We start from the raw sequence: 15,503 nt of genomic DNA on the forward strand, positions 1-15,503 counted from the left end.
GGGCGTTTGTGTATAACTAATTATCATTCTAAAAGAACGTCCGATGAATAACACTAAAAGTCTTTAATTCTATCGTCTTATAATTATTGAACTGAAAATGAAGGCACATTTTTAATAAAACAGGAATTAAAGGAAAGAAAATACAGAAAACTTCACACCATTTTTCAAAGTAAAAGAAAAAACAAACAAGAAATTAATTTGAAATGGTATACACAATGTAACGTAAATCCAACTCAAAGCTCCACTGCGCAGCTTCGTTATGAATTCCTGCACCAAAAAAAAATGTATGTGATGAATAGAAATGTATGTGACAGGGGAACCAAGTAAACCCGACCAAACCGACCAAACCCGAAGTTGGGATTTGATACAAATTATCCCCTCCCACAACCCACACAGCTCAACTCCATCGCATAACTAGAGAATTTTAACTAGCATCGCTGGCTATGGCAGTTGTGTCGATTAAAGCAGCTAAAAGAATGAACGGATCGACCAAACTGATGAATAGGTCAAACCACCATGAGAGATGAAAGTTTTACTTATAATGAATTCTTAAGAAGCAAACAACTCAAAATCATCATGCCATCTAAGCTTTTTTCTAATCTGTTAATACATTTAAAAGATCTAAGAAATGATAGGGAACCAAGTAAAACCGACCAAACCCAAAATTGGGCATTCGATACAAATTATCCCCTCTCAACCCACACAGCTAAACTCCATCAAATAACCATAGTAATTGTGCCGATCAAAGCAGCTAAAAGAATGAAACGGATCAACCAAACTGGTAAACAGGCCAAACTACAAGAGATAAGTTTTACCTAAAATGAATTCTTAAGAAGCAATCCATCTAAGAATTCTTAATTTTACAAGTTCTAGGAAATGTGCTTTTTTGGTAATGTTCTTAAGAATCGAAAAACAGGAAATATAAAAAATCTTCCTTTTTCTTTATTCTCCCTGAAATCTGTATATAATTGTAGAAACAAAGATATGGATCATTTTTTTAATTCTTTTTTCCTAATAGCATGAAGATTTGGTCTCTCTCTGTCGTATAAATGTTGGATTATTTCAGGGACTTTCCACTTCCCTTAGGATGGAAGTATGGTTCAAATGCTTTGCAGCCATCCTTGAAAGTGGAAAGCAAAGATTCTATTGGCCACTGCTATTATAAATCAAACCCTAAAGAATATATGGTTGGAAAGAAGGCCAGATAAACGGTTGGGAGAGTGGGAGAAACTAGCAAAATTCCATGCTTCTCTATGACAGGGAGCAAGTAAAGAACTAACTTTTACTTTTTTGAGTTTAACGATTCCGGGAGTCGAGAACCGAACCATCGACCTTTAGAATAGTAATTGAGGCTTAATCTATTGAGTTCTACTTGAATTGACAAAAATGTTGTTATACCCCAGTTTCTTAACACAAATCAATTAGGATTAAGAAACAACAGAGTTACCAAACAATGTTTTAATGGAAAAATAGAGTTACCAAACAATGGAAACTATTTAATATATGAGATTATAAAATAAACCAAATGTGAGAATACAGGGACCCACGTAATATTCGAACATTTTGAAAATTTAAGGACCAAAATGAACAAACGCAAAAAAAATATAGGGACTAAAATAATATTTAAACAAACAAATAAAAAAATACGGATTAAATGATGATTTGACTAAATGTTTGAAATTTCCTATTTGTATGGTTATATTATTAGTGGGTTCACAAGGAAGCAGCTTCTAAGCTTCTTGGTATCAGGTGTGTGAAAAGACATGGACGATGGAAGTTAAACGTTGGTTCCAATAGAATTCTCTATGGTTCTAGCACAAGGATCATTACTAAATATAAAGAAAGTGATTGTGAATCAACTTCTGACTGAGAAAGAAAAGTCTCTTGTTCGACCATATTCTTAGTCAAATCAATCTCAGTTTGATATTTCACTTTCACACAACTAATGTCACTGACTGTGGATTCTAATATTCCAAGGAAACTTCAACCACGAATGTAAGTAAACGCAGCAACATCGAATAAGCCTCTCGAATTCACTCTAACTTATTGTAACTAACAAAAAAGCTTCGAAATATACATTTATGCTGAAAAAATGACATCATACCTTGGAAAATAGGAGGGAATTCATGCGCCACCAAGGCAAGGCAGTCGTCCTAATAATAAAGAGAACCTACAAAAAGTATTTGAAATCAGAGACTAAAACGGATGAGTCAACAGATTCCAACAACTTCGTCCATTACTTTATCTGTACCTTGCCACCAATTTCCCCTAGAAGCAGGTTGGAAGTTGTTTCCATTTGGATCATCTTCTCCCCCACTTTTCTTCAACTGGGTCATCAACGAAATCGCAACAACATGAGAAGAACAATCAGTTTTCGTTTGGTCTGATAAAATCGTAAAAGTTCCAGCAGAGAGCACACATCTTTGACATTGATCCAAATTGATCAACAAAGTATACTCACAGTGGGGGCAGGGGATGGGGATAGTCCAGCTGATGGGGCCTGGGAGTAACCATCTTGTCCTCCATAGTATAGAGATGAACTCAGATGACAAGGCTCCAAGCTCCCTCCTTGAAATGATCAGATCTTGTTTTTGTTAGGCATAACTCAATTTCTTTTTTCTTGAGAACGGCTAAAATTGAGGATTATATTCTTAAAAATAGTTACAAATTATACTCTTTATCTTCTGTAAATGATATACTCATATATTCTTAAAAAGGTTTCAAACAATCCATCCCTGTGGTTTGTGAATTTGCATATCCCTGTCCTTTTATTTTAACGGGATTGATACTTCAATTCACACACCTGAATTTCCTTGTCTGGCGTGGGATGGTTGATTTCCATTGGCCTGTTTTAGCCAATCCCCAGAGCTAGAAGAATTCCTGCCTCCCCCCTGAAAATTAGAAAATAATAGTTAAATAAACGTGATGATTTGACAATGACTCACAGAAGGAATAATCTTATTCTAGTCGTCATGAGCACTCCTTTAGTTTGAACGTCCTATTTTATTTTTGACCTTTAAATAAAAGTTCATTTTAGTCCTATGCCATTTTATGGCCCCAGCCGTTCTTTGGTTGTCTTTCTCCCTAGCCTATGGCGGTTGTGATCGCAAGCTCAATTAGTTAATCTTTCCGTTCTTCAAAACAATAACAATAAAACAAGAAAAAGAGAGGCGTCTTTCTAAAGACTATTTATTCGTACAAGGACATGCTGATTCAAGCGCATACGCCATTGATATCAGACTCAGTAAAGACTGAGGATGAGATTCTCTTAGACGGAAGTGGCCAAGAATCATTGTCCAAGACTGAAGAAAGATATATTTTCATATTATATTTGAGTAAAAATGCGGACTCGAATTCCGTGTCACGTATCTTGAGTTTGATACCAAAAATGGAGACAGACTGCCGAAGATTTCTGCTAAATATAACTAAAACAATTGATGAAGATTTATAAAAAGTTTAAAGATCAAAACGTAAGAATTAAAATGGAATAACTTTGAAGGTTTGCAATTAAAACTTTACATGAGATTCCTGCAACAAAACTTGCAATAGCAGTCGAAGTAGGAAATTCAGGACAAAAATATATCATTGCTAATAGGCAAATAACAGGGGGACCCCTTAAGCAACGAACTTTATAAAATGCCACATGAGTTTCAAAAAGCCTCCTCTTAACATTATGCAGCAAAATCTAAACCAATTTGGAAAGGAGAAAGAAAGTTCTACGTAGAGAGGAGCATTACCTTCTGTGGAGAAGGAAAGATTGCTGCAAAGACTTCTGATGAAGAAGTTGATGGCGGCTCCTTGACATCGAAAAGATCAGCAACGAAAGAGGAGGCTTGATACCCTTTAGACTTTCCCTCCATTTTCTCTCAATCTTTCCTTCTTACCAAACAAAATTACTCTCCTTTTCCACCACACCCTATTGAAAGAAATCAGCAGAGTAAGAAATGAAAGCAAGAAACTATGCTTGTAAGGATCTCTACTAATGAGCTAAGCTGCTAAGAATGAGATATGTCTAAATTGACTCCTCAACTCACTATTTATAAGAAGAAGGCGATGGCTACTGCTTTGTCACCCATGTGCCATCATCCTTGGGGAAAAGAAAAGAAAGAGAAGCCGCCTCTTTCCAATTAGTTTAACAAAGATCTTATTTGGGAATTTTTCTTTTGGAAATTTCCTCATTCACTTTCTGGTCTCTGCATACAAAATAATAATATCATCCATGCTTTCCTGTGAGAACATAGGAGGATAAGTGCCAGGTGGGTCCACATGTGATCCCAATTGGACATATCTTGTTGTGCCACGTGTTCTTTAATGGATAATGCAAATTCACAAGCACAATTATGTTCATTATATTATCTGACCCAGGTTCTCTTCTTCCCCACACAGCCAATGGCAATCCCTGAGAGTGCTTTTCCAAGTTGAAATGACTTATGAGAGACAATGAAAGTGAAAAAGAAAGAAAAAACTCAAATGGGTTTCGATCCCACATGTATATCACAGGTGACAAGATAAGGTTCATCTCTAAGATAATGCCATAACAGAAGAAATCGACTGTTTTTAACTCCCAAATTTTCATTATCCCAATTGATTCCAATGCCATCAACAATCTAGTCTATCTAACTCAGGCAGCCAAATGATTCCATGAATTCTGACAAAATTCCATTCCAGAACCTAGAAAAATCAAGGAAAGGAAGATTCGTTCAAATCCCCATCATAAAAACAAACCAATCCATCATTGAAGATATGATAAAAACTCCCTAGAAAACAATATCAAAATCTAAAACAGTACGAATTTGGATAAGGGTAAAAAAAAAAAATGAAAGCCAGAGGAGTTGCACAACTTGAAGCCCTAAACAATTTCTTTAGGGGAAAATGGGGTTGTGGGGATTTGTTTGGTCGTTTCTCCATGATTACATTGGGGAAAGATTCCAATGTCGAATATTAAAAGAAAATAGTCATCAATCATATTTGAGAGAGACGTGAAGCCACTCGATAACCACTCTCGTGCAACCGATGCGAAATATTATCTGTAAGAAACGTTACAAACAAGAAATAGGGGAATTGAAAAGGTCTAGTCCATTAATATCAGCCATTGATCGATCAATCAAGCGTGGTCTTACCTGGAGAGGCTCGGCATTTTCTTCTGAGAAATCATGGAAATGAGAAGGAATCGTTCAATTTCAATTCCCTGTTCGTGAAAATTTCGCGATCGATGATTGTGATGGGGAGTGAAACTGGGAGAGGATTAAAATCTAAATAAATGGAAGGACGGGACTCATCTTTGGAATCTGAGATGTCAATTCCATCAAATCAATGTGTTCGATCCAAAATTTTCAACGTCCGATCCATTCATGTAAACCTGATAACTGATTTGTGGATCGAACAAATTGGTGGTGAAATGAACACTCCCAATATCACTTGAATGATTTCAGAATTGACGAAAAAAAATAATAATAACCATAAACTATTGTTGAGTAAAATATTTTCTTTTATTTAACTACTAAAAATAATTAAATAAATATGAGTCTTTATATGACTCCGTACCGGGACCAAGTTCACTCAAGACATTTTTTTTTAAGGTTCAGTTGAATTTTTAGAAAAACAAAAATTCAATTCGGTTCATGGGTTGACGTTTTTTTTGTTCGTTCAATCTCACAACCCGAACTTAGTGTTACATCTCAACCATATCCTACTTTTAAATAAATTAAGAATATTTAAATGTTTGATATTTGAATTTTATAAGATTTTAGTTATTATTGTAAAACCAGTGAGACTGACAGCGATACGGGCCAAAACGGACAATATCTACTGATAAGAGTGAGTTTGGATTGTTACAAACAATACAAAGTTAGACACGGAGATGTGTGTCAGCGATAATGTTGGTCCCCAAAGGAAAACGAAGCATTCTAATAGTGTGAAAACCTTTTCTCAGTAAACGCATTTTAAACTCCATGATCCAAAACGAACAATATCTATTAGCAGTAAGGTGAGTGTCAGTTATTACCATTCTTGAGTTAAATAATACTCTTATATTTAAAATTAATTAGGTTATATTTTTTAATTATTAATCTGGAGTCAAAAAAATCTGCCTGATAATAATATCTTGATTTAAAAATTTGAAATTATGTGAAATAAAATTTAAGAATATTAATTAATTTATATTTGTAATTTTGAGGAGAGGATGGAGAAGAATAAGAATATGACATAGTAACAAGTGGGGATGGGACCCACAGCATCTTCAATCCCCACCAATAACAAATCCAAAATAATAAATAGTTTTTATTTTAAATTGGAAAATATTTTTAGATATTTATGGAGAGAGTGGCCCCTTTGGTCAAAATAATAATAATAATAATAATAATAATAAAATACAAATATTTTATTAAAACTCTTTCTTCATGAAGTTCCAACGAATTATAAATTTTGAATTTTATTAAACTCATTTTATTTCAATATATAAACAAATCGAATATAATTTATAGTCGAAGATTTTTAAGTTATTGAATAGAGTTTATAGTCCAACCCAACTTTCTATTTTAGAGTTGAGTTGGGTTCGGTTGTTGGTTTGTTGTTTTTCGAAAAATATTTTTACAAAGTCTATTTATTCATAAGTTAAAACGTTAGATATTCTTAATTTATTTATTGTTAATGGCTAAAATATCATAAAATTATTTATTTATATATTATTATTATTATTATTATTTTATATTTAAATTTGAAGAGAAAGGATGGAGAAGAATGAGAATATGAGATAGTTATGATGAAGGGAACAAAGCATATTCCCTCAAATCTCATCCCCTAATAATGGAAACAAATTTATGAATAACATGTAGAGAAAAAAAAAAAAAAGAGTCCGGGTAGAGATATCTATTTATCTTCCAAGGTCGAGAACTCGCTTTGAATAGGTGGAAACCCCGTTTAATAGGGGAGAGCGTGAGCGGAGATTTTTAAATGTTAGATAAATAAGGCGGGTAACTGGAATTGTACTCCCAACAAACTGCATACTCTCTTAATAGGAAACAAACACCTGCATTTGATTCGAAGCTATGGTGTTTTCACCATCTTCTTTACCTTCTCCTTTGAATCCCAAGACGCCTGTCCCGAGAAACGCCATTGATAATGTCTCCATCTCATTGCAGTTTTGTATCGTCACGCTTCGTCGTTTTGCTTTCAGCTCCAGCAGCAGGAAACATCACAAAACCGGAGTAATGTTCTCCGACAAAACGTCCTATTAATTCACTGAAATGATGTGTAATACGAGGTAATCAGATTAGAATGAAGTCATAACCATGCAAGAGAAAGGGCTAAACTAGTTAGCAGCAGTGAACTAACATGAACAAGCATCTGACGTTGAAGGGCTAAAGGTCTTTCAAAGGCTTTCTAATAACAATGGTGTACTCTTCCAAACGAACCTACCGACCCCACAAAAGTGTGGACAACCAATGCATTCCACTTATCGAACAGGATTTGATCGTTGGTTCGTGACCCCTAAATATTTAACACATCCAAGGGGTGATCTTACGACGACGGGAATGGTCTATGAATTTTCCTGTTTACAAGGATGACATGACTCACTTGATCCCCTTCTCCACATATCTAAGATGAGCAAACCATACGAGGAAGAGATTTCTATTATCCACATGACTCGTACGGATATCTGACCAACTATTCATCCTACACTTCTTGACCGCTAATTCGAAGACATGTTTTGGTCATTCTTTAATGACATCAATGGCCGACTACGAATGCCTACTAAGTGCTATCAATCTTCAGATAATACCAGCAACAACACAACGTTAATAAAACATACCTCAGCGTAGGCCGAATATCTCTTCCGGGGGATCGTACACGTGCTGGTCAGGAAAGATCTCCTCGAAATCTTGCTTCACTCTGTTTCTCAAAAGGGGGTGTGGCAAAAGTCCTTTCAACAAAATTCTAAATGGCAACTCATCTGGTGGATCAGGAGACTTCTTCATATCTTCATATATGTTCATTGCATCAGAAGGAGATCCATATTTCAAGAAGCCTCTGATGACTTCGGTGTACGTTTGAGAATCAGGGAATAAATTCTCCTTTCTCATGCTTTCCCATAATTCCATTGCATCATCCATCTGTTTACTTCTAGCTAATGCAACAATCAAGTCTTTGTAGAGAAAAACATCGGGCTTGTACCATTCTTGCTTTTGAATCAACCGAAATACCTGAAAGTTCGACAAGCGTACAAGGCGAGCAAACATAATGACAATAGAAAATTGCAGCAGGTCAGATTCCCCAAAACAATGAAGTAAGAGAATCTAAAAGCAAATATGTAATAGCCTAAACCCATCGCTAGCAAATATTGTCCTCTTTGGGCTTTTCCTTCTAGGTTTCCCTCAAGGTTTTTAAAACGCGTTTTCTAGGGAGAGGTTTCCACATCCTCATAAAAAATGTTCCGTTCTCCTCCCCAACCGATGTGAGATCTCACAATCCACCACCCTTCGAGGTCCAGCATCCTTGCTGGCACTCGTTCCTTTCTCCAATCGATGTGGAACCCCTAATCCACCCCTATTCAGGGCCCAACGTCCTAGCTAACACACCGCCTCATGTCCACCCCCCTTCAGGGCTCAGCCTCCTTGCTGGCACATCCTCCTTGGGCTTTCCCTTTCGGGCTTCCCTCAAGGTTTTTAAAACGCGTCTGCTAGGGAGAGGTTTCCACATCCTTATAAAGAATGTTTTGTTCTCCTCCCCAACCGATGTGGGATCTCACAATCCACCACCCTTCGAGGTCCAGCATCCTTGCTGGCACTCGTTCCTTTCTCCAATCGATGTGGAACCCCTAATCCACCCCTATTCAGGGCCCAACGTCCTAGCTAACACACCGCCTCATGTCCACCCCCCTTCAGGGCTCAGCCTCCTTGCTGGCACATCCTCCTTGGGCTTTCCCTTTCGGGCTTCCCTCAAGGTTTTTAAAACGCGTCTGCTAGGGAGAGGTTTCCACATCCTTATAAAGAATGTTTTGTTCTCCTCCCCAACCGATGTGGGATCTCACAATCCACCACCCTTCGAGGTCCAGCATCCTTGCTGGCACTCGTTCCTTTCTCCAATCGATGTGGAACCCCTAATCCACCCCTATTCAGGGCCCAACGTCCTAGCTAACACACCGCCTCATGTCCACCCCCCTTCAGGGCTCAGCCTCCTTGCTGGCACATCCTCCTTGGGCTTTCCCTTTCGGGCTTCCCTCAAGGTTTTTAAAACGCGTCTGCTAGGGAGAGGTTTCCACATCCTTATAAAGAATGTTTTGTTCTCCTCCCCAACCGATGTGGGATCTCACAATCCACCACCCTTTGAGGCCCAGCGTCCTCGCTGACACTTGTTCCTTTCTCCAATCGATGTGGAGCTTCCAATCCACCCCCATTCGGGGCCCAACGTCCTAGCTAGCACACCGCCTCATGTCAACCCCCTTCAAGTCCTAGCGTCCTTGTTGGCACATTGCCCGATGTCTAGCTTTGATATTATTTGTAACAACCCAACCCAACCCCACTCCTAGCAAATATTGTCCTTTTTGGGCTTTCCCTTTCGGGCTTCTCCTCAAGATTTCTGCTAGGGAAAGGTTTCCACACCCTTATAAAGAATGCTTCATTCTCCTCCCCAACCGAGGTGGGATCTCACAACATATTTTCCACAAGCAACTAGATTGGAAAAGGGTTCATATACAAGATCTTAAATCATATATATATATATGAAGAAGACCCTGATGAATCAAAAGGGGCAGATCAGAGATGAACATAACAATTAAGAAGCAAAAATTCAAAGCATTAACCAACAAGGTTATTGAAAGTAATAGTGACAACAAACAAGAGTAAGTCAGGAATATTAAGTATATTTTGCAGAAGCTCGTTATCTATTTCCATGGCACCTCATGAAGTAAAGTTAAAAACCCAAAAAATGACAGAACATAATGAAGAAAAGGAAGGGAAAAGAGACCTTGACGGCTAAAGCAACCTCTTCCTGCCGCTCAAGTTCACCAAGCACAGCAATCATGTCCAATTTCAAGAGCCTCAAAACATGACATTTCATGAACTTCTGGAGCTTCTCTTCATCTTCCTTGAATCTCTTCAATCCCTGAATAACGAAAAGCGCTTCTTTCCCAATTGCTTTCCGGCTTCTCCAAAGGGGTCCCCGCGGCCTCCCGTCGTGATATAGCCGGAATCCGCTTAAGGGTCGGCTGGAATCCGGCTGAAATCCGGCAACCGTCGATTTTACTGGTAATGGGATATCTCTAATGGGTCTCCTCATTAGACCTCGTAGGAATACCGAATAACAAATGGGTAACTTCAACTTGGAAAACCACCGCATTGCCATCGTATTATGCCGCTCGATTTCACTGGAGGGGGGGGGNGGCAGAGAGGGTTAGATCATTCGTGAGAGGCATCAGAACTGAGAACAAAGGGAGATTAAATTTCGCAGGATTTTAGATAAATTTGTTGACCTCATTCCAATTTTACCTTATATACGAATTGGTTGAATTGAAGAAAGAAAATGAACAAAGAAAAAAAAAATTAATCCCTGCGAACTCGGTAAGAACCGACTGAGAGAGGGAGTGGTTAGAGGAAGACAGAGTGTGCACCTTAACGACGAGCAGAGCAAATTGGTGGGCAGTCAGAGACGAGTAGAAGAAGGCTGGGAAGTCATACGTGCCGGCGCCGTTGAAGCAGAGAGGGAGATAGGGAGAGAAGGAAGAAACGGGCGTTGCCGATGGAGATGTGCCGGCGTGTGACTGAAGCAGAGAGAGTTCGCCGACGTGGGTTGCAGAGGAGAGGGAGATATGGAGGAGGAGGAAAAGGGGAAAACAAAACCGGTACAGAGACGGTGGCGGCGGCAATGGGAGGGAAAAGAAAGCTTGGTGGGAAGGAGGCTTTTATTTATTTATTTATTTATTATTATTATTTTTTTAAATTGAGGGGAGTTTTTTTGGACTGGGTTGGTATATCAATTCCTATCAAACCCTAAGTCATGAGAACAACAACCCAACCTCTCTCTCCCTATTTTTTGAGTTTTAATTAAAAAAGAGCTAGTAATAACTTCGATGGTGAATGGCGACTCTTTGACTTAGACGAGCGTCAAAAGAAAAACGACCAATGCGTGAGAGACAAGGGAAACTAAAAAGAACAACAAGTGACACGGTCAATAGAGAAGAAAAGGGGAAAGACAATAGCTAGTTCAACTGGACTAAGCGTCAAGGTCGAGCGAAAAAAAGAGAAAACAATAGTTGATAACTAAAGTGGAACACAAGGATATCATCATCGATCATTCAAGAACCTTTTGAATTAGCCACAACAAATAGACTAAAAAGGACGTAAACAATGATCAACCAAATCTTCGATCTCATCAATGCAACAAAATTCAAGGATATAGATGATAATTTATATCCATATATTAACGGTAAGAACATTTTCGAGCTTTTAGTGCAATATTTGAAAGTTCCTGGACATTACTGAAACAAAATACAAATACTAAGACTTTCTTCCAAGTAAATAAAAAAAAAAAAAGTACTTGATAAATGCCGAGAATATATTATCAGTGTAGATTTTTATTAATCCTCACTACACGCACAACACCTTCTCTTCCCCCTTCCTCTCTTTTGGATCCAAGATGATAAGATTGTACAATGGATGCCATAGGAGATTCTATTCTACTCATTCGTAGGTATTTATTGCATTTTCTCTTCAATGAAGAGTCTAGGGTCTATCAAAATGGGCCCAAAGAGTGATTCTTCAGACTCCTAAAGTTTCATTGATTTAATCAATAATAACAGCCCAAGCCCACCGCTAGCAGATATTGTCCGCTTTGGTCGGTTATGTATCGTCGTCAGCCTCACCGTTTTAAAACGCGTATGCTAGGAAGAGGTTTCCACACGCTTATAAGGAATGTTTCGTTTCCCTTTTCAACCGTCGTAGGATCTCACAAAATCCTTTCATCCAAAATTTAGAGTCCCACAACACAAGTACTTTACCTTCTGAAGAACCATCGACCAATATCTCCTTAAAACAAAAGGTTATGGAAACATAGATGTTTCAAGTGTATTCTATAAGTCATCTCAGTGAGGCTAGCTAAGTACAAAAATACCCAACATTTATCCCTACAATAATTGCCACCTGATTATAATGTCAAATGGTTCTATCTGGAAGGTTGCACGGAGGTCACATTTCATGTATGGAGATAGTTGGCAGCCATCATCAACTCAAGAGTCAATTCAGGTTCAATCGGGAACTCGGTCTCTTTCCCACTGGCAAAAAGCAAGAAATCAATGTCCGAGACACAGAGTTAAAGAACGAAACAAGAAACGAAGAGAATGCAGAGGTACACGCGTAAGTATTTATAACAGCATAATCTTTAATCAGTTAAGTCCCCACAAAATTGCCAGAAAAATGAGGGGAGTCACATATGTTTACATGAAGAGTGTAATTTCATCTGTTGTCCACCAATGACCAAATGACCAAATGACCAAATGACCAAAACATTGTACAAAATTGACCTAAACTCCATAAGCATGCACTTTCCCACATGCCTTAGAAACACTCCGACAAGTCGCAATAAATAGAAGAGCTTACTCCGACTCAATTTTGTTTACGAGTATACTCATTCTAATTGACTGAAGTCCCTTCTTGTAGTCGACTCCCTTTTTGTATGTCCATGTATTTCTTTTCTTCTCAATGACAGCCAGGTTTCTCAATAATTCTTTTTTAATAATAATAGTAATGTTTAGCCTAGGAGGATTGTCATCGTCAGCTGTCAAGCCTTCCTCCATTATAATTTACATCCATGTACTGTCCTATTGTGGCGCAAAACATTTGACTTCTAAATCCAATTAACATATAAGAACTCTTATGTACAGTTCTAACTCAAGGGTATGCCTACAAGACATCTCTTACACAAACAACAAAAGTATATAACAAAAGAAACATGAATGGTTTTATGATAAGTTGATCCGGATCAAACATACTACATTCTATCTTGTTTCTCACAAAACTTCTCTTCTTTTTTCCTGAAACGAATCTAAAATTTCAGACCAACAAGATCAATCTGCATAGTCCAAATGCTAGACGCCCTACGCTTCGTTTCTATTATCAATTAATTGGAGAGGATGCAGCCCTACGTTAACAAACAATTCCAGAAAAAAAAAAAAAAAAAACGAAAAAAATGTAAAGAGACCAAGATCATGGACCAGAATAGTAACAAGAACTACAATAACATCCATAACTAATATCTTTATCAGACAATAAGCATCAAAAGTTTCATTCCCACGTGATTCAGTGTAAACGATTTACACTTCCAATTAGTAATCATTGGAACAGGACCAGTTTAAGAAAAACTAACCGAACCTGAAATCCGAAATAAAGCAAAAGGTAACATCAGCATCTTACTTTGCTAGAAATTCAGGCAATTCATCTCAGACTAATCATAATTAGAGAGAAGTCGACATAAAAAAAGAAACAAAAACCTGGCGAATTGAAGATTCCAGTAAAAATATTGGCAAATCTTCTCGAGAATGGTGGTACTAATCTCAGGAAAAGTCACTTCTCTGTGTTGCGATTCAGCAAAATTACCTATCCATAAAAACTAAAATAGTAAAACAAAGCCCTAAACATGAAAATTTCAAAACAAAACAACAATTCCTAGATTTCACCTAATCCATTCTTCTCCATACATGAGCAAGAAATAAAAAACTAGATCGTAAGCCTCAAAAAGTGGATTGATCAACAGAGAGAGGGAGACCTGGGGAAGTAAGCATGTTTCGAATGGTCTGAGAAACCATGGCAGCATCCTTGTGGATCAAGAACTCGAAACCCTCAGCGCTGATCAATTTCACAGTCTCTTCCTTCTTCATTTGGCTCTGAACTATTTTGCAGAAATGAGAGATATTCCTCTTCCCCTCGCTTTCTTCACGTTGCAACCAAATTTTCGTTAAAATTATACCCACAAAATAATAAAATAATCATAATAATATTAATTTTATTTTTAATTCATAAGATTTTCGATGTAATTCTTATTATCCGTTCAATTTTCACTAATTCGCCACTAATTTAATAATAATTTTATAAACTTATTAAATAATTGGTTAAATATTATAAACTTATTAAATAATGGTAACCTCGTATTGAATAAGGTTGAATTTTTTAAAAATAAAAAATTTACCACCATTCTATTTGTAAGATTATTATTAATATTAAGAATATTTAATGTTTATAACTAATGTTAGTAATGCGTAATGATAAGTAAATGTTTGATATATTATATCTATGAGATTTTAGTTATTAATGTAATATGTAAAGTGTATAAGCATAATTTTTTTTAAGATAATTAAAAAAAATAAAAATAACCGACAACCCAAGTTAAGCTAGGTTATGAATAAGATTAAGCTGATCCAAATTGTTTCTCCCACATCTAAGAAAATTCGAGTTCGGCTTTATTTATATTTGGAATTGGCAGGCGTGTCCATCGCCGAGCTTGGTTGCGCGAGCTTGTGACCCAAGTGGGGGCGTTAAAGTGATGGGACAGGAGCCTGTCTTGCTTGGTCGGATCCAAGCGGTTCTCTCTCGTGCCTGCCCATTTGAAGTGAGGAGTTAGGCTGTGGGATCTAGGCGAAGGTCCATGATTTCATCGCCCTCTAAAGCGGAGGGCATGGCGTGAGGCTGGTTTCATAGAGCAACGAAAATTTCCCTCTCTTTGCAGTGGAAGGATAACGGGCCGTTGCCTCTTGGATTCAATATGACCCAAATTAAGCTTAAATTATTGCTAATTTTGAATTTAGATTATTTGATAATTATTTTATTTTAAATTAATTAGATAGATGATTATTTCATGGTCATAAATTAAAAAAATATCAAAATATTTGAATATTTACACCATTGGAATTTTATTAATTATTATGCCCTAATGTCATTTAATTTATTAATTTTTCCCTTCATTACACTTAGATATTATAGGGTTTTGTTTACAAGATTATCGAATGAACTATATTGAAAATATTTTTAATATTCGAATTTGTTAGCCAAATTTCAAAAATAACTAATTTACTTAATTTCATTTAAAATCAATTAGATCGATCCGAGCAACATTATTATTTTGAAGCTATCACGTAATTTTTTAAAATAAGTATAGAAAATATGAAAAACCGCTCACATTAATCAACGTTGCTATTACAACCCGATTCCAACATTTCATTCTTATATTACATTAACTCCTATATTTAAACAAGTCTTTTTCGTGAAAATTATGCATTTTAAAAATGAACGCTCTAATAGACTTTGAGATTCTACATCAGTTGGAGAGAAAACGAAACATTCCTTTTCAGGGTGTGGAAACCTCACCCTGGCATTCGTGTTTTAAAATTGTGAGACTGATAGTGATACGTAACAAGTAAAAGTGGACAATATCTACTAACTGTTGGATTGGGCTGATATAAATGGTATCAGAGCTAGACACCGAGTGGTGTGCTAGCGAAGACATTGGCCTCTGGGGGG

The 15,503-nt window shown here is 37.0% G+C and overlaps 3 protein-coding genes across 8 annotated transcripts; all 3 read right to left on the reverse strand.

The window, feature by feature from the left end:
• Positions 1 to 48: 48 nt before the first annotated feature.
• Positions 49 to 5,396, reverse strand: LOC111464929. Of its 4 annotated transcripts, XM_023109213.1 has the most exons (9): positions 5,121 to 5,359; positions 4,331 to 4,671; positions 4,035 to 4,193; positions 3,738 to 3,916; positions 2,804 to 2,891; positions 2,462 to 2,568; positions 2,252 to 2,327; positions 2,105 to 2,170; positions 49 to 267 (listed from the first exon to the last, which is right to left on the reverse strand). In XM_023109213.1, the coding sequence occupies exons 4-8, from the start codon at positions 3,858 to 3,860 to the stop codon at positions 2,154 to 2,156; spliced, it is 411 nt and encodes a 136-aa protein (XP_022964981.1). In that variant the 5' UTR covers positions 3,861 to 3,916; positions 4,035 to 4,193; positions 4,331 to 4,671; positions 5,121 to 5,359; the 3' UTR covers positions 49 to 267; positions 2,105 to 2,153. The 4 variants fall into 4 exon arrangements, 3 of the variants coding, with proteins under 3 accessions (XP_022964981.1, XP_022964982.1, XP_022964980.1); XR_002714116.1 differs by having other exon boundaries at positions 2,462 to 2,584; positions 4,035 to 4,671; positions 5,121 to 5,396; XM_023109214.1 differs by lacking the exon at positions 4,331 to 4,671.
• Positions 5,397 to 7,059: 1,663 nt separating this feature from the next.
• LOC111464704 (protein THYLAKOID ASSEMBLY 8-like, chloroplastic) lies at positions 7,060 to 10,930 on the reverse strand. 3 transcript variants are annotated; one of them, XM_023108931.1, is made up of 5 exons: positions 10,650 to 10,930; positions 10,607 to 10,618; positions 9,964 to 10,416; positions 7,811 to 8,201; positions 7,060 to 7,239 (listed from the first exon to the last, which is right to left on the reverse strand). In XM_023108931.1, exons 3-4 carry the CDS (start codon positions 10,339 to 10,341, stop codon positions 7,812 to 7,814), a joined length of 768 nt encoding a protein of 255 aa, XP_022964699.1. In that variant the 5' UTR covers positions 10,342 to 10,416; positions 10,607 to 10,618; positions 10,650 to 10,930; the 3' UTR covers positions 7,060 to 7,239; position 7,811. The 3 variants fall into 3 exon arrangements, with proteins under 3 accessions (XP_022964699.1, XP_022964700.1, XP_022964701.1); XM_023108932.1 differs by having other exon boundaries at positions 9,964 to 10,363; positions 10,607 to 10,916; XM_023108933.1 differs by having other exon boundaries at positions 10,607 to 10,916.
• A 1,062-nt stretch (positions 10,931 to 11,992) lies between these two features.
• Positions 11,993 to 13,945, reverse strand: LOC111464707 (elongin-C-like). Its single transcript, XM_023108938.1, has 3 exons — positions 13,756 to 13,945; positions 13,481 to 13,586; positions 11,993 to 12,265 (listed from the first exon to the last, which is right to left on the reverse strand). The coding sequence occupies exons 1-3, from the start codon at positions 13,865 to 13,867 to the stop codon at positions 12,187 to 12,189; spliced, it is 297 nt and encodes a 98-aa protein (XP_022964706.1). The 5' UTR covers positions 13,868 to 13,945; the 3' UTR covers positions 11,993 to 12,186.
• Positions 13,946 to 15,503: the final 1,558 nt, after the last annotated feature.

The sequence above is a fragment of the Cucurbita moschata genome, unplaced genomic scaffold (genome assembly GCF_002738365.1).
Source record: "Cucurbita moschata cultivar Rifu unplaced genomic scaffold, Cmos_1.0 Cmo_Scf00031, whole genome shotgun sequence".
Lineage (NCBI taxonomy): Eukaryota > Viridiplantae > Streptophyta > Magnoliopsida > Cucurbitales > Cucurbitaceae > Cucurbita > Cucurbita moschata.